We start from the raw sequence: 27,269 nt of genomic DNA on the forward strand, positions 1-27,269 counted from the left end.
GTCCAGGAGAGGTGGAATTGCAGAGAACCACAGCATGTGGGGCCAAAGAGGAGCCACCAGAATCACCCTCGCCCCCTCCACCTGAATCCTGTAAAGGAGAGGCTGGAGAAGAGTGAACGGAGGGAAGGCGTAGAGGAGGCCCCGAGGCCACGGGTTCGCCAGCGCATCCCACCCCAGGGGAGGATCGTCGTTCTTTAGGGAAAAGAAGAGGCGACAATGCATCGACTCCCTGGAAGCAAACAGGTCGACGTCCGCCCTGCCGAAGCGATGCCAGATTTCCTCGACCACCTGAGGATGGAGTCTCCACTCCCCCGGTGTCGGCCCTCCTCTCGACATGAGATCCGCTGCTGTGTTCAACGGTCCCGGCACGTGCACAGCCCTGAGCGAACAGAAGAGGAGGTGAGCCCACTGCCACAGCGTGGTTGCCAGCTTGCAAACTACAGGGGAGCCCAGACCCCCCTGTCTGTTGATGTAGGCCGCCGCTACTGTGCTGTCGGTCCTGACAATGACATGGTGACCCCTCAGTCTTGGCAGGAAATGTCCGAGTGCCAAGAGGACAGCTTTCAGCTCCAGGACGTTTATGTGCTGGGACATCCAGCGACCGCTCCAGCGGCTGTCGACCCCGCAGCCTTTGTGGACAGCGCCCCAGCCTATTTGGGATGTGTCTGTGAATACCAGTTGGTGATACACCACCGGTCCCAGAGCACTCCTGTCCGCCACATTGGCCGGATCCCTCCACCAGGAGAGGGCCCTGTGGAGCCTCCGAGAAACCACAACCGTGATCCGGCGGGACATCTGTGGGCACAGGCCCAGGCCCAGCAGGCACCGCTGGACAGGGCGCATATACAGGAGGGCAAGAGGGACAACCTGCACCATGGCTGCCATCAGGCCCATGAGATGAGTCCCCAGCTGACCCGAGAGCGCAGCTGAAAGTGGCTGAGACAGACCGTGAAGGCCTGCTGCCTCTCCTGGGTCAGCGTGATAACCGCCCTCCTGGAGTCCAGAACCGTACCCAGGAAGGTCGTCACCTGAGAAGGCTGGAGCTCGCTCTTCTTGTAATTCAAGCGCAGACCCAGGGTTTGGATGTGCTCCAGAAGCAGGGCCACATGGTGGCGCAAGCGCTTCTCCGAGACCGCACAGACCAGCCAATCATCGAGGTAATTGAGGATGCGGAGCCCCTGCAGCCTCATGGGCGCGAAGACCGCATCCATACAATCGGGTAAATGTCCGGGGAGCCAGGGATATGCCAAAAGGCAGGACCCGAAACTCGAACCGTCTGCCCTCGAAGGCAAACCTCAGAAACCGCCAGTGCCCCAGCCAGATGGGTATCTGGAAGTACGCATCCCTGAGGTCCACGGTGGCAAACCAGTCCCCCATGGTAATGGCCTGCCGCACCCTGGGGATCGTCAACATCCTGCACCTCAGGGGCCGCAGATATTTGTTGAGCACCCTGAGGTCCAGAATCGGGCGAAGTCCCCCATCCCGCTTGGGGACTAAGAAGTAGCCAGAAAAACCCAGCCCGGTGGTCCCCGCACTTCACCTCCCTTATGGCGTGTTTCTCCAGAAGGGAGGACAACTCCTCCCGCAGCACCTCTGCATGTTGAGGGTTGGTCACATTAGCGAAGGTGGCCAACCTCGCCAAAGGGGGTCTGTGTGAAAACTGTAAGCGGTAGCCATGGGTCATGGTGGAAACCACCCATGGGTCTGCCCCCAAATCCGACCACGCGTCCCTGTAACGGCCCGTCGACAGGGGCCGCTGGCAGGCCGGGTTCTGGGAATAGTCAGGAAGGGGGAGTGGGTGCTTGGAGGACCCCTGAGCCGGTCACCCCCTCCTCCCCCGATGGCGGGAGTTACACCGAACAAAAGCCTCCAGCTGGGGCCTGAGGTCCCCCGTACCCCATGTCGGGGCCTCTAGTGGACGGACGGCTGTTCTTGCCCGCCTGCAGCCCCTGGGGCGCCTGGAGAAGCCTGACACCTCTTGTGCGGTGCGGCGATTGTCCCGTGCCTGCTGCAATAGCTGAGCTGCATTAGAACCAAACATGGCCGAAGGTTCCACCGGCAACCTAACCAAAAAGTCCCGATCCCTTTGCTGGAGCTGAGACTGGGACAGCCATAAGTGGCGTCTAGCAACCCAAAAGGAAGCTAAGGCTCTGCCTGTAGCCACCGCCTGCTCCTTCATGATCGAAGAGAGGACTGAGGAAGCAGTCCGAAGCTCACCCGTAATATCAGAACCCCCGGGAACCTCCTGCACCTTCTTGGACAGGTCACGAAGGTAGAGGGACATAATAGCCCCTGTATTCGTCAGACGGGTCTGGGTAGCCATAGCTCTGTGCAGCCTAGCAAGCAGGTCATCCATGAGTCTACAATTCCTGCTGGGACAGGTGGCTTTGCCAAGAATGGAGTCGGAGGGAGAAACGAGAGGAGAGAGAGCCGTATCCATCTGAGGGAGCGGCCCGCAGGCAACACGCTCCCTGTCAGTCATGTCCGAAAACCTGCGACCACCTGTGTGCGGCTGCTGGTGAAGCAAACTGACCGCACACCGGTTCCTCGAAGTCCGGTAGGAGGGGCACCCGTACCGGTACGGGGCGGACCTCCCCGACCTCCTCAAACCGAGAGGTGGGCGCCATAAGGTCGTCAGGGGGGGCCACACCCAGAGCCCTGGCCGCCCTGCCAATAACCTCATCGAAATGTGGGGCCAAAGAGCTTCCATCTCCTGCGCCGACCCCACTTTGCCCACAAGACAGGTCATCGTCGTCAGAGAAGACGGTCTCCACGTCGACCTCCCCTTCCTCCTCCTTCAACCCCAGACGGGGGGGGGGGGGGGGTCAACGCAAGGCCAGCCTACCGTTGTAGGCATAGGGGGAGGCAGAGTGCCCTGCCAGGGTCTCGAACACTCCCCCTGCCCTCTTGTGGCTTCAGCCCCTCGACTTCCCAACTTTCCGTTTGGGCGTCTCAGAAAGAGTGGAACCTGCCCGCTTCCCGGAGAAATATCTACAACGGGCCTCTCTTGTACGTGCAGACAAAATAAACTGTTCATGCACGACTGTGGGCTTTCTCTGGCCAAAAAAGCGTGCTGAGGTCCCAAACACTCAATACGCTCAGCGTGACCATCCTGCAGAGGCATGGAAACCTCACAGCCCATGCAAGAGCTTTGTCCCTGCTGGGCCGCCATGTCTGCGCAATCACTCCGCTCCTTCGCAGGGGGCGGGGCCGACAGCGCCTGGAGCATCACTGGTTGTTTACACTGGCTCAGGTACTCAGGACAGGCCTGCGCCAATATGCGAGGCTTTGTGATAGCCTAGTTCTTTCTTTTTCTCTTTTGTTTGCCCACTTACAGTATAACAAAAAAAGGAGGAGACGTCCGCTGTCAGCCGACCCGGAATCAGCCGGCGCTTAACACGAACTATCACTCTCATACCGGCGTCTCCTCACGTGTACCGGAGGCAGACGGGAGTCGGCTCGACTGGAGCCGCGTCTTCCCACCCGCTGTCAGCCGACTTAAACAGTCTGCACAACACGCGGGCCCCACCGAGCGCGTCAACTCACGAGAACATGAGCAATACGCCGGAATGGGATCACGGCCGTGTCTCTGTGTGTTTTCTGTTGAAGAAGGAGGGAACAGCAATCCAGGGAGGCTGCCCGAAGACAGACGCCCAACCACAGATACGGTGGGTAAGTGAATTCACGCTGCACCCACACACACTTCTCTTGCAACACGGATCGTCTCACTCTGCACCTTGACTCAGGTGGAGATCAAACTATCACTGATTACACGCCAGCACAGGTGCTTTATAGGTAAACCTAAGGGCGTGGCCGGGCAAGCCGGTGTGTCTTAAAGAAATATCCACGTACCTTGACAGCAGGGGGGTCATTCCCCGTACATATGAAATATGTAACGGAGTGGAGAGATACGTCTCGATACGATAGAGAACATCTGTGATACAGAGTTCAAGGTGAATTACACAAACCTTGACTGACGCGTTTGAGTGGATGACTGAAGCAGCCGTCTGTACATAGAGTGTTATCGCTTCACAACAAGACTTCAGAAGCTGTTACTTGGACCTGTCAACCAATCACAGTCAAGCATCTGCAGACCAATCCTCTTTTCTCTCCATTTCTGCAGCATTCAGCTTCAAACACATGACGATGTGACTTCTGAGGACCAGGACGGCTCCAGGGAAGAGATGACCTACAGGAGTGACGACTATACTGTAAGTCAAACTGCTTCCAGTCTTAAATCACGACCTCCTTTGTTCCTGAATGAGAAACTCAAGAGTTCCTTGTTCTTCAGCTGATGGAAGCAGAGATCTCTCTGTTTCAGAGCAAATTATGTTACAGACCACGAATACATCATCATTCCAACAGACCCGTCAGTCGATGCTAACGCAGAAGGGCCAACTTTTGGGATTCCTAAATTGACCACCAGAGGCTCCAGAAGTGAGGCAGTCTCGTAGTCTGTAGAGGAAGAACCGGACAAACGCTCTGACAAAGCTGAAGTAGAGCAGCTAACGTCTGAGAAGCTGTTAGAAACGTCTACCGCCGTAGACGGGGCGGATGAGAAGGTAGCAGAGGTTGCTCAAGTGTTCAGAGATCCAGTGTGGACCTTGATCCAGTTTCTGAACCTCAATCAGGTTTGTCCCCCCGAAGATCTCCGCTTAACCCTTTCATATTCAGGAGCTGGAGACGCGTAACAAAGAGATGTTAGTGCAAGCGATGCATCTCCGGATCAGAGCTCTTGAAAAGAGTTGACCCGTGTCTATAGCAACGTCACCTCAAAGCACACACGTTGACGTCAGTTAACACACCACGTTAGTTCCTTCGTTTCGGTCAGACGTTGACTCTTATTTTGGTGCCTTTGAGCGCATAGCTACTGCACTAAATTAGTGTTGGTCTCTGCCGTTACAGTGCTAACTTGAAAAGAACGGTGTTTCACGCCTATGAACTTGGTCCAGAGCATCTTAGGAAGGGATTAGATCAGTGGTTCCCAAACTGGGGGGCGCGCCCCCTAGGGGGGGTGCAGCGCTATTGCAGGCGGGGCGCGGCGAGGTTGGAAGGTAGATTAATTTAAAAAGAGAGAAGGGGAATGACACAAAGTAATGGTCCTGAGGGTTGTCCACATGTCCTGAGGACTGTCCACATGTCCTGAGGACTGTCCACATGTCCTGAGGGTTGTCCACATGTCCTGAGGGTTGTCCACATGTCCTGAGGACTGTCCACATGTCCTGAGGGTTGTCCACATGTCCTGAGGGTTGTCCTCATGTCCTGAGGGTTGTCCTTGGGGTTGTCCACATGTCCTGAGGGTTGTCCACATGGATGTTAAAATCAGCAACAATGATTCCACGGTTAAATCAACACAGATCACCGACAGCAGTTCACTGAAATCATCAGATAAGTTTCACAGTATTTGCATCAAACATCGAGTCCTTGTCACTCCGAGTCTTGGGGGAATGAATTCATCAGACTTTAAAGTCTATGTTGTCCAGGTCTGTCTTGAGAGGGATGAGGGTCTTCCACTTTTGCTCTTTGCCATCAGAGAGACCGCACAGGGATCTCTTGGATTTAGTCCTGCAGCTTTAGTCTTTGGTCGTGCGGTGGGTCGTCCTCTTCAGCTTCTCAAGGGAAAATGGTGGACGGAAACATCTCACACTGAGCACAATGTGCTAGATTATGTCAGTAGTTTTCAGGAGCGTCTGCATCAGTTGGCACAAGAGTTGTTGTGTTGTGATATGACATCGATGTAGATGATCGGAAGCCCATTACTAACAGACTGGACGCAACAGGGTCACTGGTCCAGCTGACTGCCAGACTCATCTTTGGTTTTACTGGGTCGGCTGGAGTCCGCTCCTGCCAAGAAGACCTGCAGGTCCAAACGTGGGTGTAGCACGTCACGTTGCTACGGGGTCACATAGGACAGCAGACACCGGGATCTATGTAGAAAATGTTTTATTTCTATGAGCAAAACGTTTGTCTCTCCAGAGGCTCTCTGTGCATCAGCACCGTCCGCAGAGCTGCACCTCCGCTCCGCTCTGCTTCCGTCCTCTCCCGTCCTACAGAGCCCGTACACCTACTGAAATACACAGAGAGTGATTAGACACACCTGTGTGCCGTCAGATATTCCAGCCGCGCCACCTGTGCTCCACTCCTCCACACTCCCTCTCTCCCCTGCAGACCACGCCCCAATCCTGCACCCTACCACACACCCCCATCGCCCGACTCAGGCCGGGGACCGTCCGGCCTAGCGAACTCCCCCCCCCCCCCCCCCCCCCCCCCTCGGAGCGGGAGAGGAGGTCAGGGACCGCCACCTGAGCCCCCGGCCTGTGAACCACTCTGAAATTAAAGGGCTGTAAAGCCAGATACCAACGTGTGATCCGCCCATTGGTATCTTTCATGCGATGGAGCCACTGGAGGGGAGCGTGATCCGACCAGAGGGTGAATGGGCACCCCAGCAGGTAGTAGCGCAGGGACCCGACCGCCCACCGAATGGCGAGGCACTCCTTCTCCACCCTGCTACACTGGCGCCTAACGTGGGGCCCAACGGGATGGAGGAGGGCATGGAGCGGGCCCTGGAAGCGCTGGCCCATGCCCTGGCGGACCCAGCAGCCCTGCTTCAGGGCCAGGGTGAGCAGCAGCTCACGGCTCCGCAGCCGGCAGGCCGGGAGGCAGAGGCTGCGGGACCCGCGGAGCGACCCACTACGGCGCCACGCCTGAGGTTTGCCGCAGCAGCGCGGGAGGAGCTGGTGCCGCCGCAGCCAACAGGCCGGGAGGCAGAGGCTGCAGGCCACCAGGCGACGGCTCCTGAGGCGGCCCCAGCGACGGCGACCTCCCGACCGTTCCCGGTGGTCGGCCGAACCGGGAAGGCCCGGAGGCGCAGACGGCGGTTCCTGGCTTCCTCTCCCGCTCCGAGGGGGCGGGGGGAGTAGGCTCGGCCGGATGGACCCCGGCCTGAGGTTGGCAATGGGGGTGTGTGGCAGGGTGGAGGTGCAGCCACTCAGGCTGATTAGGGCACAGGTGTTCCCAATCAACCTCTCCACCCTTCCTGCCTTCATAAGGCGTGGCTGCACAGCAGCAAGAGGGATCCCTGGTCTGCTGTGAAGGTGTTGGTGCACGTGTGAGAGCTTCTGGTGAATAAAGTTCCTGTACTAAAACCCCGTGTCCTCTCTGTCCTGTCGGTCGGGCCCCCGTAGCACTCGCCCTGCTACAGTGGGCCTGTTGGAGCAGGAAACATCTAAAACATGCAGGGCAGCGAGTCTTGAGGGCCAGAGTTGGAAAAAACTGGTCTGTAACCCATTTTCAGATTCCTGGATGTTCCTGAGTTTGTTCAAGTCCATTTGATTTTCTGTCAAGAATTCAGATTTTAAGACTTAATTTATGATGATTTCTTTCTTTAAGGTAAAAAGGTGGTTGAAGGCCACTTTGAAGAATTTGGACTCCAGTGGGCTGAAGGAATTCAAGTGGTACCTGAATAATGCTGAAGAATCAGAGGATGGTTTCAACCCGATCCCACTGGGTCCTCTGGAAAAGGCGGACGCGTTGGACACAGGAAACCTGATGATGCAGTGGTACTCCACAAAGGCCAGAGAGGTGGCTGAGATGATTTTAAAGATGATGAAAAGTGAAAAAGGTCTGTTGTAGAGAAGGAAAAAACACAAAAATCATCTTACTATGAATATTTTATCCTGTTTAAACAATAACTGATAATAATATGTTTCATTGACCTCCAACAGAAAAACCTGTTGTCCAGGACGGTCCGGTCTCTCCAGCTGGTGCAACAGGTAAATGGTCCCGGTCGCATTGATTCACTTCACAAAAACTCTCCTGTGAAATGGGTGTGTTTCCTCCCGTCAGGATGCTCTCGATGGAGCCTCTGTAGAAGCTGCTCCTGATGGGGCTCTGGCTTTCCTCAGTTTCAGGAGGAAGTAGAGGGTAGCGACACCTGAAATGGCGATGCTGAGACAGATTTGACCAGTTTTTATATATATTTATATTAACACCCTCCTAAACATTTCTGCAGACACGTCTCTGGTCACACCTTTCTTAGGGAGGTGTCTAAGAACACAATTAAGGATCTGAGGTGTTCATGCATCCTCCAGACTTCTGAGATACCAACCTGATGTTCTCTGATAGCAACTGTGGGGACCAATTCCACTCCAAGTCTTAAACCTGGACTTTCCACTTCAACCCACAACCCATCAGGGCTCTACTGCCAACATCCTGGTACTAGAAACCCAGATGTTCTTGTCACTTCCACGTCCTGAATGTTCAGAGGTGTTTTAAAAGCGATCTAGGCAAGGCAAGTTTATTCGTAGCAAAATTTTACACAAGGTAATTCCAAGTGTTTTACATCGACATTAAAAGCGGCAAGACATGATTAGACAGTAAATAACAAATAAAATGAAATAAAATTATGAGAAAAGAAGGTAAAATAATAAAAAGCACAATTTGCTGATTTAAGAGTACGCTTAAATATCAAATAAATGAAATAAAATGATAAAAGAGGTAAAATAATAAAAAGCACACGCTGTTAAAAATAAGGGCAGTAGATCCAGCAGGTAAGTATTTAATTTAAGAGTACGCTTGAGTAAACAGTAATGTTTTTATCCTGATTTAAAGGATCTACAGTTGGAGCAGAATCAGCAGAATCAGGTCTACAGGAAGTTTGTTCCACCGGTGAGGAGCAGAATAACTGAACGCTGCCTCACCTTGCTTGGTTCTGGTTCTGGAACCACAACAAACCAGATCCAGATGAAGCTCAGGGGTCTGGGAGCTTCATAGGAACTAACAGATCCAGATGAAGCTCAGGGGTCTGGGAGCTTCATAGGAACGAACAGATCCAGATGAACCTGAGGGGTCTGGGAGCTTCATAGGAACTAACAGATCCAGATGAACCTCAGGGGTCTGGGAGCTTCATAGGAACTAACAGATCCAGATGAACCTGAGGGGTCTGGGAGCTTCATAGGAACTAACAGATCCAGATGAACCTCAGGGGTCTGGGAGCTTCATAGGAACTAACAGATCCAGATGAACCTCAGGGGTCTGGGAGCAGTTTCCTGGTGTAACATGGTCCAGTTTCCTGGTGTAATATGGTCCAGTTTCCTGGTGTAATATGGTCCAGTTTCCTGGTGTAATATGGTCCAGTTTCCTGGTGTAATATGGTCCAGTTTCCTGGTGTAATATGGTCCAGTTTCCTGGTGTAATGTGGTCCAGTTTCCTGGTGTAATATGGTCCAGTTTCCTGATGTAATGTGGTCCAGTTTCCTGGTCCAGTTTCCTGGTGTAATATGGTCCAGTTTCCTGGTGTAATATGGTCCAGTTTCCTGGTGTAATGTGGTCCAGTTTCCTGGTGTAATATGGTCCAGTTTCCTGGTGTAATATGGTCCAGTTTCCTGGTGTAATATGGTCCAGTTTCCTGGTGTAATATGGTCCAGTTTCCTGGTGTAATATGGTCCAGTTTCCTGGTGTAATATGGTCCAGTTTCCTGGTGTAATGTGGTCCAGTTTCCTGGTGTAATATGGTCCAGTTTCCTGGTGTAATATGGTCCAGTTTCCTGGTGTAACATGGTCCAGTTTCCTGGTGTAATATGGTCCAGTTTCCTGGTGTAATGTGGTCCAGTTTCCTGGTGTAATGTGGTCCAGTTTCCTGGTGTAATGTGGTCCAGTTTCCTGGTGTAATGTGGTCCAGTTTCCTGGTGTAATGTGGTCCAGTTTCCTGGTGTAATATGGTCCAGTTTCCTGGTGTAATATGGTCCAGTTTCCTGGTGTAATATGGTCCAGTTTCCTGGTCCAGTTTCCTGGTGTAATATGGTCCAGTTTCCTGGTCCAGTTTCCTGGTGTAATATGGTCCAGTTTCCTGGTGTAATATGGTCCAGTTTCCTGGTGTAATATGGTCCAGTTTCCTGGTGTAATATGGTCCAGTTTCCTGGTGTAATATGGTCCAGTTTCCTGGTCCAGTTTCCTGGTGTAATATGGTCCAGTTTCCTGGTGTAATATGGTCCAGTTTCCTGGTGTAATATGGTCCAGTTTCCTGGTGTAATATGGTCCAGTTTCCTGGTCCAGTTTCCTGGTGTAATATGGTCCAGTTTCCTGGTGTAATATGGTCCAGTTTCCTGGTGTAATATGGTCCAGTTTCCTGGTGTAATATGGTCCAGTTTCCTGGTGTAATGTGGTCCAGTTTCCTGGTCCAGTTTCCTGGTGTAATATGGTCCAGTTTCCTGGTCCAGTTTCCTGGTGTAATATGGTCCAGTTTCCTGGTGTAATATGGTCCAGTTTCCTGGTGTAATATGGTCCAGTTTCCTGGTGTAATATGGTCCAGTTTCCTGGTGTAATATGGTCCAGTTTCCTGGTGTAATATGGTCCAGTTTCCTGGTGTAATATGGTCCAGTTTCCTGGTGTAATATGGTCCAGTTTCCTGGTCCAGTTTCCTGGTGTAATATGGTCCAGTTTCCTGGTGTAATGTGGTCCAGTTTCCTGGTGTAATGTGGTCCAGTTTCCTGGTGTAATGTGGTCCAGTTTCCTGGTGTAATATGGTCCAGTTTCCTGGTGTAATGTGGTCCAGTTTCCTGGTGTAATATGGTCCAGTTTCCTGGTGTAATATGGTCCAGTTTCCTGGTGTAATATGGTCCAGTTTCCTGGTGTAACATGGTCCAGTTTCCTGGTGTAATGTGGTCCAGTTACCTGGTGTAATATGGTCCAGTTTCCTGGTGTAATATGGTCCAGTTTCCTGGTCCAGTTTCCTGGTGTAATATGGTCCAGTTTCCTGGTGTAATATGGTCCAGTTTCCTGGTCCAGTTTCCTGGTGTAATATGGTCCAGTTTCCTGGTGTAATATGGTCCAGTTTCCTGGTGTAATATGGTCCAGTTTCCTGGTGTAATATGGTCCAGTTTCCTGGTGTAATATGGTCCAGTTTCCTGGTGTAATATGGTCCAGTTTCCTGGTGTAATATGGTCCAGTTTCCTGGTGTAATATGGTCCAGTTTCCTGGTGTAATATGGTCCAGTTTCCTGGTGTAATATGGTCCAGTTTCCTGGTGTAATATGGTCCAGTTTCCTGGTGTAATATGGTCCAGTTTCCTGGTCCAGTTTCCTGGTGTAATATGGTCCAGTTTCCTGGTCCAGTTTCCTGGTGTAATATGGTCCAGTTTCCTGGTGTAATATGGTCCAGTTTCCTGGTGTAATATGGTCCAGTTTCCTGGTGTAATATGGTCCAGTTTCCTGGTGTAATGTGGTCCAGTTTCCTGGTGTAATGTGGTCCAGTTTCCTGGTGTAATATGGTCCAGTTTCCTGGTGTAATGTGGTCCAGTTTCCTGGTGTAATATGGTCCAGTTTCCTGGTGTAATATGGTCCAGTTTCCTGGTGTAATATGGTCCAGTTTCCTGGTCCAGTTTCCTGGTGTAATATGGTCCAGTTTCCTGGTGTAATGTGGTCCAGTTTCCTGGTGTAATGTGGTCCAGTTTCCTGGTGTAATGTGGTCCAGTTTCCTGGTGTAATGTGGTCCAGTTTCCTGGTGTAATATGGTCCAGTTTCCTGGTGTAATATGGTCCAGTTTCCTGGTGTAATGTGGTCCAGTTTCCTGGTGTAATATGGTCCAGTTTCCTGGTGTAATATGGTCCAGTTTCCTGGTGTAATATGGTCCAGTTTCCTGGTGTAACATGGTCCAGTTTCCTGGTGTAATGTGGTCCAGTTACCTGGTGTAATATGGTCCAGTTTCCTGGTGTAATATGGTCCAGTTTCCTGGTGTAATATGGTCCAGTTTCCTGGTCCAGTTTCCTGGTCCAGTTTCCTGGTGTAATATGGTCCAGTTTCCTGGTGTAATATGGTCCAGTTTCCTGGTGTAATGTGGTCCAGTTTCCTGGTGTAATATGGTCCAGTTTCCTGGTGTAATATGGTCCAGTTTCCTGGTGTAATATGGTCCAGTTTCCTGGTGTAATATGGTCCAGTTTCCTGGTGTAATATGGTCCAGTTTCCTGGTGTAATATGGTCCAGTTTCCTGGTGTAATATGGTCCAGTTTCCTGGTGTAATATGGTCCAGTTTCCTGGTGTAATGTGGTCCAGTTTCCTGGTGTAATGTGGTCCAGTTTCCTGGTGTAATGTGGTCCAGTTTCCTGGTGTAATATGGTCCAGTTTCCTGGTGTAATATGGTCCAGTTTCCTGGTGTAATGTGGTCCAGTTTCCTGGTATAATATGGTCCAGTTTCCTGGTATAATGTGGTCCAGTTTCCTGGTATAATATGGTCCAGTTTCCTGGTGTAATGTGGTCCAGTTTCCTGGTGTAATGTGGTCCAGTTTCCTGGTATAATATGGTCCAGTTTCCTGGTGTAATGTGGTCCAGTTTCCTGGTGTAATGTGGTCCAGTTTCCTGGTGTAATGTGGTCCAGTTTCCTGGTGTAATGTGGTCCAGTTTCCTGGTGTAATATGGTCCAGTTTCCTGGTGTAATATGGTCCAGTTTCCTGGTGTAATGTGGTCCAGTTTCCTGGTATAATATGGTCCAGTTTCCTGGTGTAATGTGGTCCAGTTTCCTGGTGTAATATGGTCCAGTTTCCTGGTGTAATATGGTCCAGTTTCCTGGTGTAATATGGTCCAGTTTCCTGGTGTAATATGGTCCAGTTTCCTGGTGTAACATGGTCCAGTTTCCTGGTGTAACATGGTCCAGTTTCCTGGTGTAATATGGTCCAGTTTCCTGGTGTAATATGGTCCAGTTTCCTGGTGTAATGTGGTCCAGTTTCCTGGTGTAATGTGGTCCAGTTACCTGGTGTAATATGGTCCAGTGTCCTGGTGTAATATGGTCCAGTTTCCTGGTGTAATATGGTCCAGTTTCCTGGTGTAATATGGTCCAGTTTCCTGGTGTAATATGGTCCAGTTTCCTGGTGTAATGTGGTCCAGTTTCCTGGTGTAATATGGTCCAGTTTCCTGGTGTAATGTGGTCCAGTTTCCTGGTGTAATGTGGTCCAGTTTCCTGGTGTAATGTGGTCCAGTTTCCTGGTGTAATGTGGTCCAGTTTCCTGGTGTAATATGGTCCAGTTTCCTGGTGTAATATGGTCCAGTTTCCTGGTGTAATATGGTCCAGTTTCCTGGTGTAATATGGTCCAGTTTCCTGGTGTAATATGGTCCAGTTTCCTGGTCCAGTTTCCTGGTGTAATATGGTCCAGTTTCCTGGTCCAGTTTCCTGGTGTAATATGGTCCAGTTTCCTGGTGTAATATGGTCCAGTTTCCTGGTGTAATATGGTCCAGTTTCCTGGTGTAATATGGTCCAGTTTCCTGGTCCAGTTTCCTGGTGTAATATGGTCCAGTTTCCTGGTGTAATATGGTCCAGTTTCCTGGTGTAATGTGGTCCAGTTTCCTGGTGGAATATGGTCCAGTTTCCTGGTGTAATATGGTCCAGTTTCCTGGTGTAATATGGTCCAGTTTCCTGGTGTAACATGGTCCAGTTTCCTGGTGTAATGTGGTCCAGTTACCTGGTGTAATATGGTCCAGTTTCCTGGTGTAATATGGTCCAGTTTCCTGGTGTAATGTGGTCCAGTTTCCTGGTGTAATGTGGTCCAGTTACCTGGTGTAATATGGTCCAGTTTCCTGGTGTAATATGGTCCAGTTTCCTGGTGTAATATGGTCCAGTTTCCTGGTGTAATATGGTCCAGTTTCCTGGTGTAATATGGTCCAGTTTCCTGGTGTAATATGGTCCAGTTTCCTGGTGTAATATGGTCCAGTTTCCTGGTGTAATGTGGTCCAGTTTCCTGGTGTAATGTGGTCCAGTTTCCTGGTGTAATGTGGTCCAGTTTCCTGGTGTAATATGGTCCAGTTTCCTGGTGTAATGTGGTCCAGTTTCCTGGTGTAATATGGTCCAGTTTCCTGGTGTAATATGGTCCAGTTTCCTGGTGTAATGTGGTCCAGTTTCCTGGTGTAATGTGGTCCAGTTTCCTGGTGTAATGTGGTCCAGTTTCCTGGTGTAATATGGTCCAGTTTCCTGGTGTAATGTGGTCCAGTTTCCTGGTGTAATATGGTCCAGTTTCCTGGTGTAATGTGGTCCAGTTTCCTGGTATAATATGGTCCAGTTTCCTGGTATAATATGGTCCAGTTTCCTGGTGTAATGTGGTCCAGTTTCCTGGTGTAATATGGTCCAGTTTCCTGGTGTAATATGGTCCAGTTTCCTGGTGTAATGTGGTCCAGTTTCCTGGTGTAATGTGGTCCAGTTTCCTGGTGTAATGTGGTCCAGTTTCCTGGTGTAATATGGTCCAGTTTCCTGGTGTAATGTGGTCCAGTTTCCTGGTGTAATATGGTCCAGTTTCCTGGTGTAATATGGTCCAGTTTCCTGGTGTAATATGGTCCAGTTTCCTTGTGTAATATGGTCCAGTTTCCTGGTGTAATGTGGTCCAGTTTCCTGGTGTAATGTGGTCCAGTTTCCTGGTGTAATGTGGTCCAGTTTCCTGGTGTAATATGGTCCAGTTTCCTGGTGTATTATGGTCCAGTTTCCTGGTGTAATGTGGTCCAGTTTCCTGGTATAATATGGTCCAGTTTCCTGGTATAATATGGTCCAGTTTCCTGGTGTAATGTGGTCCAGTTTCCTGGTGTAATATGGTCCAGTTTCCTGGTGTAATATGGTCCAGTTTCCTGGTGTAATATGGTCCAGTTTCCTGGTGTAATATGGTCCAGTTTCCTGGTGTAACATGGTCCAGTTTCCTGGTGTAACATGGTCCAGTTTCCTGGTGTAACATGGTCCAGTTTCCTGGTGTAACATGGTCCAGTTTCCTGGTGTAATATGGTCCAGTTTCCTGGTGTAATGTGGTCCAGTTTCCTGGTGTAATATGGTCCAGTTTCCTGGTGTAATGTGGTCCAGTTTCCTGGTGTAATGTGGTCCAGTTTCCTGGTGTAATGTGGTCCAGTTTCCTGGTGTAATATGGTCCAGTTTCCTGGTGTAATGTGGTCCAGTTTCCTGGTGTAATATGGTCCAGTTTCCTGGTGTAATATGGTCCAGTTTCCTGGTGTAATGTGGTCCAGTTTCCTGGTGTAATGTGGTCCAGTTTCCTGGTGTAATATGGTCCAGTTTCCTGGTGTAATGTGGTCCAGTTTCCTGGTGTAATATGGTCCAGTTTCCTGGTGTAATATGGTCCAGTTTCCTGGTGTAATATGGTCCAGTTTCCTGGTGTAATATGGTCCAGTTTCCTGGTGTAATGTGGTCCAGTTTCCTGGTGTAATATGGTCCAGTTTCCTGGTGTAATGTGGTCCAGTTTCCTGGTGTAATATGGTCCAGTTTCCTGGTGTAATATGGTCCAGTTTCCTGGTGTAATATGGTCCAGTTTCCTGGTGTAATGTGGTCCAGTTTCCTGGTGTAATGTGGTCCAGTTTCCTGGTGTAATATGGTCCAGTTTCCTGGTGTGATATGGTCCAGTTTCCTGGTGTAATATGGTCCAGTTTCCTGGTGTAATATGGTCCAGTTTCCTGGTGTAATGTGGTCCAGTTTCCTGGTGTAATATGGTCCAGTTTCCTGGTGTAATATGGTCCAGTTTCCTGGTGTAATATGGTCCAGTTTCCTGGTGTAATGTGGTCCAGTTTCCTGGTGTAATGTGGTCCAGTTTCCTGGTGTAATATGGTCCAGTTTCCTGTTGTAATGTGGTCCAGTTTCCTGGTGTAATATAGTCCAGTTTCCTGGTGTAATGTGGTCCAGTTTCCTGGTGTAATATGGTCCAGTTTCCTGGTGTAATGTGGTCCAGTTTCCTGGTGTAATATGGTCCAGTTTCCTGGTGTAATGTGGTCCAGTTTCCTGGTGTAATATGGTCCAGTTTCCTGGTGTAATATGGTCCAGTTTCCTGGTGTAATATGGTCCAGTTTCCTGGTGTAATATGGTCCAGTTTCCTGGTGTAATGTGGTCCAGTTTCCTGGTGTAATATGGTCCAGTTTCCTGGTGTAATGTGGTCCAGTTTCCTGGTGTAATATGGTCCAGTTTCCTGGTGTAATATGGTCCAGTTTCCTGGTGTAATATGGTCCAGTTTCCTGGTGTAATGTGGTCCAGTTTCCTGGTGTAATATGGTCCAGTTTCCTGGTGTAATATGGTCCAGTTTCCTGGTGTGATATGGTCCAGTTTCCTGGTGTAATATGGTCCAGTTTCCTGGTGTAATATGGTCCAGTTTCCTGGTGTAATGTGGTCCAGTTTCCTGGTGTAATATGGTCCAGTTTCCTGGTGTAATATGGTCCAGTTTCCTGGTGTAATATGGTCCAGTTTCCTGGTGTAATGTGGTCCAGTTTCCTGGTGTAATGTGGTCCAGTTTCCTGGTGTAATATGGTCCAGTTTCCTGTTGTAATGTGGTCCAGTTTCCTGGTGTAATATAGTCCAGTTTCCTGGTGTAATGTGGTCCAGTTTCCTGGTGTAATATGGTCCAGTTTCCTGGTGTAATATGGTCCAGTTTCCTGGTGTAATATGGTCCAGTTTCCTGGTGTAATGTGGTCCAGTTTCCTGGTGTAATATGGTCCAGTTTCCTGGTGTAATATGGTCCAGTTTCCTGGTGTAATATGGTCCAGTTTCCTGGTGTAATATGGTCCAGTTTCCTGGTGTAATGTGGTCCAGTTACCTGGTGTAATATGGTCCAGTTTCCTGGTGTAATGTGGTCCAGTTTCCTGGTGTAATGTGGTCCAGTTACCTGGTGTAATATGGTCCAGTTACCTGGTGTAATATGGTCCAGTTTCCTGGTGTAATATGGTCCAGTTTCCTGGTGTAATATGGTCCAGTTTCCTGGTGTAATATGGTCCAGTTTCCTGGTGTAATATGGTCCAGTTTCCTGGTGTAATATGGTCCAGTTTCCTGGTGTAATATGGTCCAGTTTCCTGGTGTAATGTGGTCCAGTTTCCTGGTGTAATATGGTCCAGTTTCCTGGTGTAATATGGTCCAGTTTCCTGGTGTAATGTGGTCCAGTTTCCTGGTGTAATATGGTCCAGTTTCCTGGTGTAATGTGGTCCAGTTTCCTGGTGTAATATGGTCCAGTTTCCTGGTGTAATATGGTCCAGTTTCCTGGTCCAGTTTCCTGGTGTAATATGGTCCAGTTTCCTGGTGTAATATGGTCCAGTTTCCTGGTCCAGTTTCCTGGTGTAATATGGTCCAGTTTCCTGGTGTAATATGGTCCAGTTTCCTGGTGTAATATGGTCCAGTTTCCTGGTGTAATATGGTCCAGTTTCCTGGTGTAATATGGTCCAGTTTCCTGGTGTAATATGGTCCAGTTTCCTGGTGTAATATGGTCCAGTTTCCTGGTGTAATATGGTCCAGTTTCCTGGTGTAATGTGGTCCAGTTTCCTGGTGTAATATGGTCCAGTTTCCTGGTGTAATGTGGTCCAGTTTCCTGGTCCAGTTTCCTGGTGTAATGTGGTCCAGTTTCCTGGTCCAGTTTCCTGGTGTAATGTGGTCCAGTTTCCTGGTGTAATGTGGTCCAGTTTCCTGGTCCAGTTTCCTGGTGTAATGTGGTCCAGTTTCCTGGTCCAGTTTCCTGGTGTAATTTGGTCCAGTTTCCTGGTGTAATATGGTCCAGTTTCCTGGTCCAGTTTCCTGGTCCAGTTTCCTGGTGTAATATGGTCCAGTTTCCTGGTGTAATGTGGTCCAGTTTCCTGGTGTAATATGGTCCAGTTTCCTGGTGTAATATGGTCCAGTTTCCTGGTGTATTGTGGTCCAGTTTCCTGGTGTAATATGGTCCAGTTTCCTGGTCCAGTTTCCTGGTGTAATATGGTCCAGTTTCCTGGTCCAGTTTCCTGGTGTAATATGGTCCAGTTTCCTGGTGTAATATGGTCCAGTTTCCTGGTGTAATATGGTCCAGTTTCCTGGTGTAATGTGGTCCAGTTTCCTGGTGTAATATGGTCCAGTTTTCTGGTGTAATATGGTCCAGTTTCCTGGTGTAATGTGGTCCAGTTTCCTGGTGTAATATGGTCCAGTTTCCTGGTGTAATGTGGTCCAGTTTCCTGGTGTAATATGGTCCAGTTTTCTGGTGTAATATGGTCCAGTTTCCTGGTGTAATGTGGTCCAGTTTCCTGGTGTAATATGGTCCAGTTTCCTGGTGTAATATGGTCCAGTTTCCTGGTGTAATATGGTCCAGTTTCCTGGTGTATTGTGGTCCAGTTTCCTGGTGTAATATGGTCCAGTTTCCTGGTCCAGTTTCCTGGTGTAATATGGTCCAGTTTCCTGGTCCAGTTTCCTGGTGTAATATGGTCCAGTTTCCTGGTGTAATATGGTCCAGTTTCCTGGTGTAATATGGTCCAGTTTCCTGGTGTAATATGGTCCAGTTTCCTGGTGTAATATGGTCCAGTTTCCTGGTGTAATACGGTCCAGTTTCCTGGTGTAATGTGGTCCAGTTTCCTGGTGTAATATGGTCCAGTTTCCTGGTGTAATATGGTCCAGTTTCCTGGTGTAATGTGGTCCAGTTTCCTGGTATAATATGGTCCAGTTTCCTGGTGTAATATGGTCCAGTTTCCTGGTGTAATATGGTCCAGTTTCCTGGTGTAATATGGTCCAGTTTCCTGGTGTAATATGGTCCAGTTTCCTGGTGTAATGTGGTCCAGTTTCCTGGTATAATATGGTCCAGTTTCCTGGTGTAATATGGTCCAGTTTCCTGGTGTAATATGGTCCAGTTTCCTGGTGTAATATGGTCCAGTTTCCTGGTGTAATATGGTTCAGTTTCCTGGTGTAATGTGGTCCAGTTTCCTGGTGTAACGTGGTCCAGTATCCTGGTGTAATATGGTCCAGTTTCCTGGTGTAATATGGTCCAGTTTCCTGGTGTAACGTGGTCCAGTATCCTGGTGTAATATGGTCCAGTTTCCTGGTGTAATATGGTCCAGTTTCCTGGTGTAATGTGGTCCAGTTTCCTGGTGTAATGTGGTCCAGTTTCCTGGTGTAATGTGGTCCAGTTTCCTGGTGTAATGTGGTCCAGTTTCCTGGTGTAATGTGGTCCAGTTTCCTGGTGTAATATGGTCCAGTTTCCTGGTGTAATATGGTCCAGTTTCCTGGTGTAATATGGTCCAGTTTCCTGGTGTAATATGGTCCAGTTTCCTGGTGTAATGTGGTCCAGTTTCCTGGTGTAATATGGTCCAGTTTCCTGGTGTAATATGGTCCAGTTTCCTGGTGTAATGTGGTCCAGTTTCCTGGTGTAATGTGGTCCAGTTTCCTGGTGTAATGTGGTCCAGTTTCCTGGTGTAATATGGTCCAGTTTCCTGGTGTAATGTGGTCCAGTTTCCTGGTGTAATGTGGTCCAGTTTCCTGGTGTAATATGGTCCAGTTTCCTGGTGTAATGTGGTCCAGTTTCCTGGTGTAATATGGTCCAGTTTCCTGGTGTAACATGGTCCAGTTTCCTGGTGTAATGTGGTCCAGTTTCCTGGTGTAATATGGTCCAGTTTCCTGGTGTAATGTGGTCCAGTTTCCTGGTGTAATATGGTCCAGTTTCCTGGTGTAATATGGTCCAGTTTCCTGGTGTAATATGGTCCAGTTTCCTGGTGTAATATGGTCCAGTTTCCTGGTATAATGTGGTCCAGTTTCCTGGTGTAATATGGTCCAGTTTCCTGGTGTAATATGGTCCAGTTTCCTGGTGTAATATGGTCCAGTTTCCTGGTGTAATATGGTCCAGTTTCCTGGTGTAATATGGTCCAGTTTCCTGGTCCAGTTTCCTGGTGTAATGTGGTCCAGTTTCCTGGGGTAATGTGGTCCAGTTTCCTGGTGTAATGTGGTCCAGTTTCCTGGTGTAATATGGTCCAGTTTCCTGGTGTAATGTGGTCCAGTTCCCTGGTGTAATATGGTCCAGTTTCCTGGTGTAATATGGTCCAGTTTCCTGGTGTAATATGGTCCAGTTTCCTGGTGTAATATGGTCCAGTTTCCTGGTGTAATATGGTCCAGTTTCCTGGTGTAATATGGTCCAGTTTCCTGGTGTAATGTGGTCCAGTTTCCTGGTGTAATATGGTCCAGTTTCCTGGTGTAATATGGTCCAGTTTCCTGGTGTAATATGGTCCAGTTTCCTGGTGTAATATGGTCCAGTTTCCTGGTGTAATATGGTCCAGTTTCCTGGTGTAATATGGTCAAGTTTCCTGGTGTAATATGCTCGTTTCCTGGTGTTTGTAAGGACTCTGGCGGATCGTTCTGGATCAGCTGCAGCTGCCTGATAGATTTCTTGTTCAGACCTGTAAAGATGCCATTGCAATAATCCAAACTACTGAAAATGAATGCATGAATAAGTTTTTCCATGTCTTGTTTAGACAGAATCCCCTTAATTCTAGCAATGTTCTTTAGGTGGTAATAGGCAGATTTAGTGATAAACTTTAGATGGCTGTTGAAGTTCAGGTCTGAGTCAATAATTACACCCAGATTTCTGGCTTGATTTGTAGCTGTCAATGACATGGAGCCAAGGTGAGCGCTGATCTTTTCCCTTTCATTTTTAGGGCCAAAAATGATCACCTCTGTCTTTTCTGCATTTAGCTGGAGAAAATTCTGGCACATCCACTCATTGATTTGGTGAATACAGTTACTCAATGAGAGTAGGGAACTGTAGTCATGTGGTGACACTGAAATATAGAGCTGTGTGTCGTCGGCATAAGTATGGTAGGAAATGTTGTGATGTTCCATAATCTGAGCTAGGGGTAGCATATAGATGTTGAATAGAAGCGGTCCGAGTATAGACCCTTGAGGAACCCCACATGTGATCTTGGTTCTCTCAGACTCGTGGTTTCCTATTGACACAAAAAAGGCCCTATCGTGCAAGTAAGATTTAAACCATTGAAGCACAGTGCCGGTAAGTCCCACCCACTTTTCCAGTCTGCTGAGAAGAATGTTATGATCAACTATGTCGAATGCAGCACTCAGATCCAATAATACCAGAACATAGGATTTCCCTGCATCATTATTCAGATGAATATCATTTAAGACTTTGATGAGTACAGTCTCAGTGCTGTGGTGAGGCCGAAATCCAGACTGAAATACATTAAAAAGGTTGTATTGCATCATAAAAGCATGGATTTGCTGGAAGACCACCTTTTCAATGATTTTCCCCAAAAATAATAATAATAATTAAAGCTGCAAGCAGCGATGAACGGGCCCTCGCACTCACGGCCACCGCCCGCATAAGCATATCAGAAATGACACCACCCACGACTTCCTATGTCAAACCATTCAAAAGTTATAGCATAAAAAAGAGACAACCAATCAGAAGAAGGGGCGGGGCTAATTTTCACCAATTATGGTCAAGGACTGAATACCGAGTCCCATGACACCACCCACGACTCTTTATGTCAAACCATTCAAAAGTTATGGCAGAGAAAGGTTTTCTAGGGGGCGCTGTTGAGCCGTTAGGCCACGCCCATTAATACAAACCATGAAATATCAAATTTATCGCCAGGCCTGGCTTGCATGCGAAATTTGGTGACTTTTGGAGAACTATCAAATATGGACCAATCAGATGAAGGGGGGGCACACTTTTTGGCGTCTAGCGTCGCCACGGTAACACTTTTGAAAGAGAAAAGTAATGCGCGTAGTCGCAGAGTGGAGACGCACATTTTGATGTATAATACACCTGGGGACACGTTACGGTTCCGGCCGTATTAATTCTCGAAGGAATGGCATATATTGCTCAAAAATTACGCGATTAATTCAGAATGTTCAAAATGGCCGACTTCCTGTTCGGTTTCGGCCATGGCACCAAGAGACTTTTCTTTAAGTTGCGACATGATACAGATGTGTACCGATTTTCGTTCATGTACGTCAAACCGTATTATGGGGCTTGAGGCGCAAAGTTTTTTCTGTCTGAACCAATCAGATGAAGGGTGGGCAAGCTTTTTGGCGTCTAGCATCGCCACGGTAACGCTTCCGAAAGAGAAAAGTAATGCGTTGTGTCGGAGGATGGAGACGCACATTTTGATGTATAACACACTTGGGGGCACGCTACGGTTCGGGCCGTATTAACTGCCAAAGTAAGGCATAAATTTCGCCAAAATGACACGATTAATTAAAAATGGCCGACATCTTGTTCGGTTTCGGCCATGGCGCCAAGAGACTTTTCTTTAAGTTGTGCCAAGATACAGGTGTGTACCGATTTTCGTGCATGTACGTCAAACTGTACTGTGGGGCTTGAGGCACAAAGTTTTCCGGGGGGCGCTGTTGAGCCATTTTGCCACGCCCATTAATGCAAACCATTAAATACCAAATTTATCGCCAGGCCTGGCTTGCATGCCAAATTTGGTGACTTTTGGGGAACTATCAAATATGGACCAATCAGATGAAGGGGGGGTGCGCTTGTTGGCATCTAGCGTCGCCACGTTAACACTTTTGAAAGAGAAAAGTAATGCGCGTAGTCGTAGGATGGAGACGCACAATTTGATGTATAACACACCTGGGTGCACGTTACGGTTCGGGCCGTATTCATTCTCGAAGGAATGGCTCATATTGCTCCTAAATTACGCAATTAATTCAGAATGTTTAAAATGGCCGACTTCCTGTTCGGTTTCGGCCATGGAGCCAAGAGACTTTTCTTTTAGTTGCGACATGATACAGGTGTGTACCGATTTTCGTTCATGTACGTCACACCGTATTATGGGGCTTGAGGCGCAAAGTTTTTTCAGTCTGAACCAACCAGATGAAGGGGGGGCGCGCTTATTGGCGTCTAGTGTCGCCACGGTAACGCTTTTGAAAGAGAAAAGTAATGCGTGTTGTCGCAGGAGGGAGACGCATATTTTGATGTATAACACACCTGGGTGCACGTTACGGTTCGGGCTGAATTAATTGTCGAAGGAATGGCATATATTGTGCCAAAATTACACAATTAATTCAAAATGGCCGACTTCCTGTTGGGTTTCGGCCATGTCGCCAAGAGACTTTTCTTTAAGTTGTGACATGATACAGGTGTGTAGCGATTTTCGTGCATATACATCAAACCGTATTGTGGGGCTTGATGCACGCAATTTTCTAGGGGGCGCTGTTGAGCCATTAGGCCACGCCCATTTATTCAAACCATTAAATATCAAATTTTTCGCCAGGCCTGTCTTGGTGCAAAATTTGGTGACTTTTTCGGCATGTTTAGGGGTAAAAAAGGCCCTCATTTTGTCGGAAAAATAAAAACGAGGAAAATAAAAAACATCCAGAATCCAGTATTCACACAGACCGTGGTATAAATATATATATTAGACTATCTACTTTAGACTATCCATCCATCCATTTCCTATACCCGGTTTATCCTTTTCCAGGTCACGGGGGTCTGCTGCAGCCTGTCCCAGCAACTTTCAGGCCAGAGGCCGGGGTTCACCCTGCACACATCACCAGTCTATAGCAGGGACCCTACTTTAGACTAGTTTGAACCATTTTATTACTTACCACATTATAATCTGACAATTACAAATTAGGGAGTGATAACTGACAATGATTGGTTGAACTGACTGCCAAACAATCACATTAGAAATGAATGGAATGCTTGTGTGATGCCCCTATATAGATTACTCCTAATATGGAGCATCATGCAAGCTAACATTCCAGGTAGTCCTGAAACTGGAGAACCTGCTCATTGACGGTTGATTGCAGCTTGTGCTCATTGGATTCACCTGGGCCTGGTGTCTCCACCCCTGAGTATATAACCAGCCTGCACCTCAGTCTGGAAGATCTCTAGGAGAGAACACCTTCCCTCAGCTCTGAGTATATAACCAGCCTGCACCTCAGTCTAAAGATCTCTAGGAGAGAACACCTTCCCTCAGCTCTCCATGTCTTTGTTTGTGTTCTAGTTCTTCTGTATTATTTCCATCCACACACCCTGCACTACACTATGTTTCACTCAGCCATCACTCACACACACTACTGACTTACTGACTCCACACTCCATAGGATCCTTATGGCTTTTTCTGTTGGTTATGGTACCTCAGTTGTTTGTTTTTCGGTTAACTTAATAAATATTATTTGTTTTACTTCCGTCTCCTGTCCCCTATTTTGCCATGACTTAGAGCCGGTCATGACACTTGATATAAACTCTCCTGGCGTGGTACAAATAAAATTCACCCCCTCAGAGTTGTCATGGATCTGAAATCAAACGACTGAGGCCAAAATGTTGGGCTTTTAACCAGGCTTTAAATATTTTTGTTCCTAAGCTTTAAACCAGAACTATGTAACTTTTCCACCTTAATCTAATATTTCATCATCATCATTGTGATGGAACATCAACTTCCAACAGGTTTAATGAACCTCTGTCATGGTCTGAGGGGTCTGTATCACCTTCACTGGCACTATGTAACTTTGAGGAGCATGGTAGGAACCCTGCCACACTAAAAAACTACAAATCGTTACGACTTTGACTGCTTTACGGCATACGTCACTTCCCCCTCCTTCCCGATTCGTAGTCGAGACTAAAATGGGCGGGGCTTGGAGCGCAGCTCCGCAGAAGCTGGTAACCCGTTGCTGTGTTGTGGTTATTCTGTAACCATGGTAACCCGTTGCTGTGTTGTGGTTATTCTGTAACCATGGTAACCATTGCTGCGTTGTGGTTATTCTGTAACCATGGTAACCCGTTCCTGTGTTGTGGCTGCAGCAGCTCCACATAACAGACGTGGGGAAAAGATCCTAATGGTTTAACTTTTCAACGGTTTCCTGCTCGGAGGCAGAACCACGGAGGCCAAGCATCTGATATAACAGAGTAAAAGAGTAAAAGAGTCATCGGCTCGGTTGGATCGCGGCTGTAACGACCAAACAAACTTCCACACATGATCACAAAAAAACACGCACAGAGACCGGGGTCGGATCAAAACACGGGTTTTATTCCCCACTTCTCCAGCTAAACGAAGTTGCTGGCCAGCTCTCTGCGGTGCGATTAACCCCAATCTGCAGATAAAACTAGTTTGTTGAGGAAAAAGTATTAACTCTTATTTGTAGCTGCAGAGGAAAAAAATAATCTCACGAGGAAAACAAAAATATTGCTCACGCCTCGGAGCCTCTTCAGCATAATATAGCAGTCAAAAAAAAAGAAGTAAGAGGGATACAAAACATGTACTGTATGTTGTACTATTATACAAATTTATTGAAACACATGGCGAGTCAAACATTTACCAAAGCAGCTGCCAAACACTCCTAAACAAGGAAGTAAGACGGTGGTTCTGCAGAACTGCAGCAGTAAATCCTTCTAAAGAGTGCAGCTCCGACGAGGAGCTCCATTCTTTGATAGGGGATTTCATATGGATCCAAAGCGTTAATAATCATTATTTTCTCCATACACCGCTCACTGGCTTCCTTGTTTAAGGTATCCCGGTAAATTCCAGTTCCTTTCCAGCAGTTTAACATCTTTTTTTGCGTTCCGTCTGTTCACTTGGTGAAACAGAAAAGTAGTTTTGAAAGTTTTCCGGCAGTACGCGCTGGTGCTCATGGGAAACGTAGTGTTCTTTCTGGTAAAGCACTACCGCTTTTGTCCAAAAGATGCCGCCAAACTCAACAAAACCTGAAAGTTGCGTTGTGCTGCCTTAAGTTTGACATCTTAAATTCAATACAAAGATGCAGGAATATGAGTTTAAATAAATAATACTATAACCTGTTGATTACTGGCAGCCACATACTGTTGGTGAATTTACATTTTACATTGATTGTGTTGAGTTTATTGTAATGGCTTGTGGCATTTTGCAAAGAAAATGATTACCCATTACATATATGCCAAAAAAAAGATAACACCAAATCATTTATGTCCGTAAATAAAGTGAAACAATCACTTTGAACTGTAAGACTTGAATTGTGAAAAAAACATATTGCTTTTACATTTTACTCTCACAGAACCAGTTCCTCCTGCTGGGATAAAAGTCTCTAACGTCACCAGGGACTCACTGTCTCTGCAATGGGATCCTCCAGCTGGTGAAGTGGAGTCTTGCATTGTGACCTGCTGCAGTGGAGGAGAAACTGTGGAAAAGAAGACAACAAAGACAAACAGTGTTACGTTCAGCAGCCTGAAGCCAGGAGTGTCTTATTCCCTCCATGTTTCTGCACAACTGAGAAACGGAACTACAAGCACCCCAGCTTCAATAACTGCCCAAACAGGTAAGTCAAAGAAACCATTACATTAATTAACTTAATTTTCCAGTTTCCCATCATGTTGTTACATTAAGGGTTTAAATATAGATATTACAGCATTGCAGCAGTCAAAAGCATTTCAGCCTTTTTGGTTTTTGGAACGTAATATTTAGGAAATATAGGGATAAAGTTACAAAAATCTTGTCAGAATACTAGTGTAAAACAGTGTGTCTGTGTTTAAAACAATGAGCTGATGTCTTTTTTCTTCTGGTAAATTTTTGTTGTCCAAGTTTCTTACTGGGTAAATTCTATGCCTGAGTTGGCTGTGAGCAGCTGCTGCCCTATAGAGTGATGTCTGGTTCAGCTTTATCCCTCACATATATGTATGTATATGTATATGTGTGTGTGTATATATATATATATATATATATATATATATATATATATATATATATATATATATATATATATATATATATGTGTATATATATATATATATATATATATATATATATATATGTATGTATGTATGTGGAGTGGAGGATGGTTTGTCTCCGTGGAGTATATTTATGATAATGTACGCCTGGAAGGGCATTATCCCGCTTATACCACGGTCAATACCAAAAAACATAAATATAAATCAGTTATTCATGCTTTAATGTGTTTTCAGTTGAAATCCTTATTTTTATAACAAGCCACAGCGGAGCGGCTAAGCGACTATTTAACCTCTCGTCTGCAGCCGTTGGAGCCTGGTAGTTTTTACCACCTGAGGCTCTGACTAATACCTGGAACAATCACTACCGTCCCATAAGAACCTGGTAGTTTTTACCACCTGAGGGTCTGACTAATACCTGGAACAATCACTACCGTCCCATAAGAACCTGGTAGTTTTTACCACCTGAGGGTCTGACTAATATCTGGAACAATCACTACCGTCCCATAAGAACCTGGTAGTTTTTACCACCTGAGGGTCTGACTAATACCTGGAACAATCACTACCGTCTCATAAGAACCTGGTAGTTTTTACCACCTGAGGGTCTGACTAATACCTGGAACAATCACTACCGTCCCATAAGAACCTTAATGGACACAGTGTTGACTTCTCCAGTAACTAGGACGGACCAGAGATACGACTTAGCAACGGGGGATATTCTAGTCCGCTCAGCTCCGCTCGGCTATGCTAAATGACATTTTTTTTTTAATTGAAAGTAAAATTTTTCAAAAGCCGAAATAATTATGATGCTGAGGTTGTAGGGTCTTTTAGTGCCAATCGGGCCGAGTGTTTGTAACTTTGAACGATGTCGCTACGA

General features: G+C 47.4%; 1 protein-coding gene across 2 annotated transcripts in view; it reads left to right on the forward strand.

The window, feature by feature from the left end:
- LOC133443624 (interferon-induced very large GTPase 1-like) overlaps nt 1-27,269 on the forward strand; it is a 64,822-nt gene that overhangs the window by 8,056 nt on the left and 29,497 nt on the right. For both annotated transcript variants that reach the window (XM_061720700.1, XM_061720702.1), the window contains exons 2-5: nt 4,124-4,211; nt 7,390-7,621; nt 7,725-7,772; nt 25,726-25,986. In XM_061720700.1, coding sequence (XP_061576684.1) covers nt 4,185-4,211; nt 7,390-7,621; nt 7,725-7,772; nt 25,726-25,986 — 568 coding nt within the window. In that variant the 5' untranslated portion in view covers nt 4,124-4,184. The remainder of the gene's footprint in view (nt 1-4,123; nt 4,212-7,389; nt 7,622-7,724; nt 7,773-25,725; nt 25,987-27,269) is intronic.

This window comes from Cololabis saira, chromosome 5 (assembly GCF_033807715.1).
Source record: "Cololabis saira isolate AMF1-May2022 chromosome 5, fColSai1.1, whole genome shotgun sequence".
NCBI classification, from domain to species: Eukaryota; Metazoa; Chordata; class Actinopteri; order Beloniformes; family Belonidae; genus Cololabis; species Cololabis saira.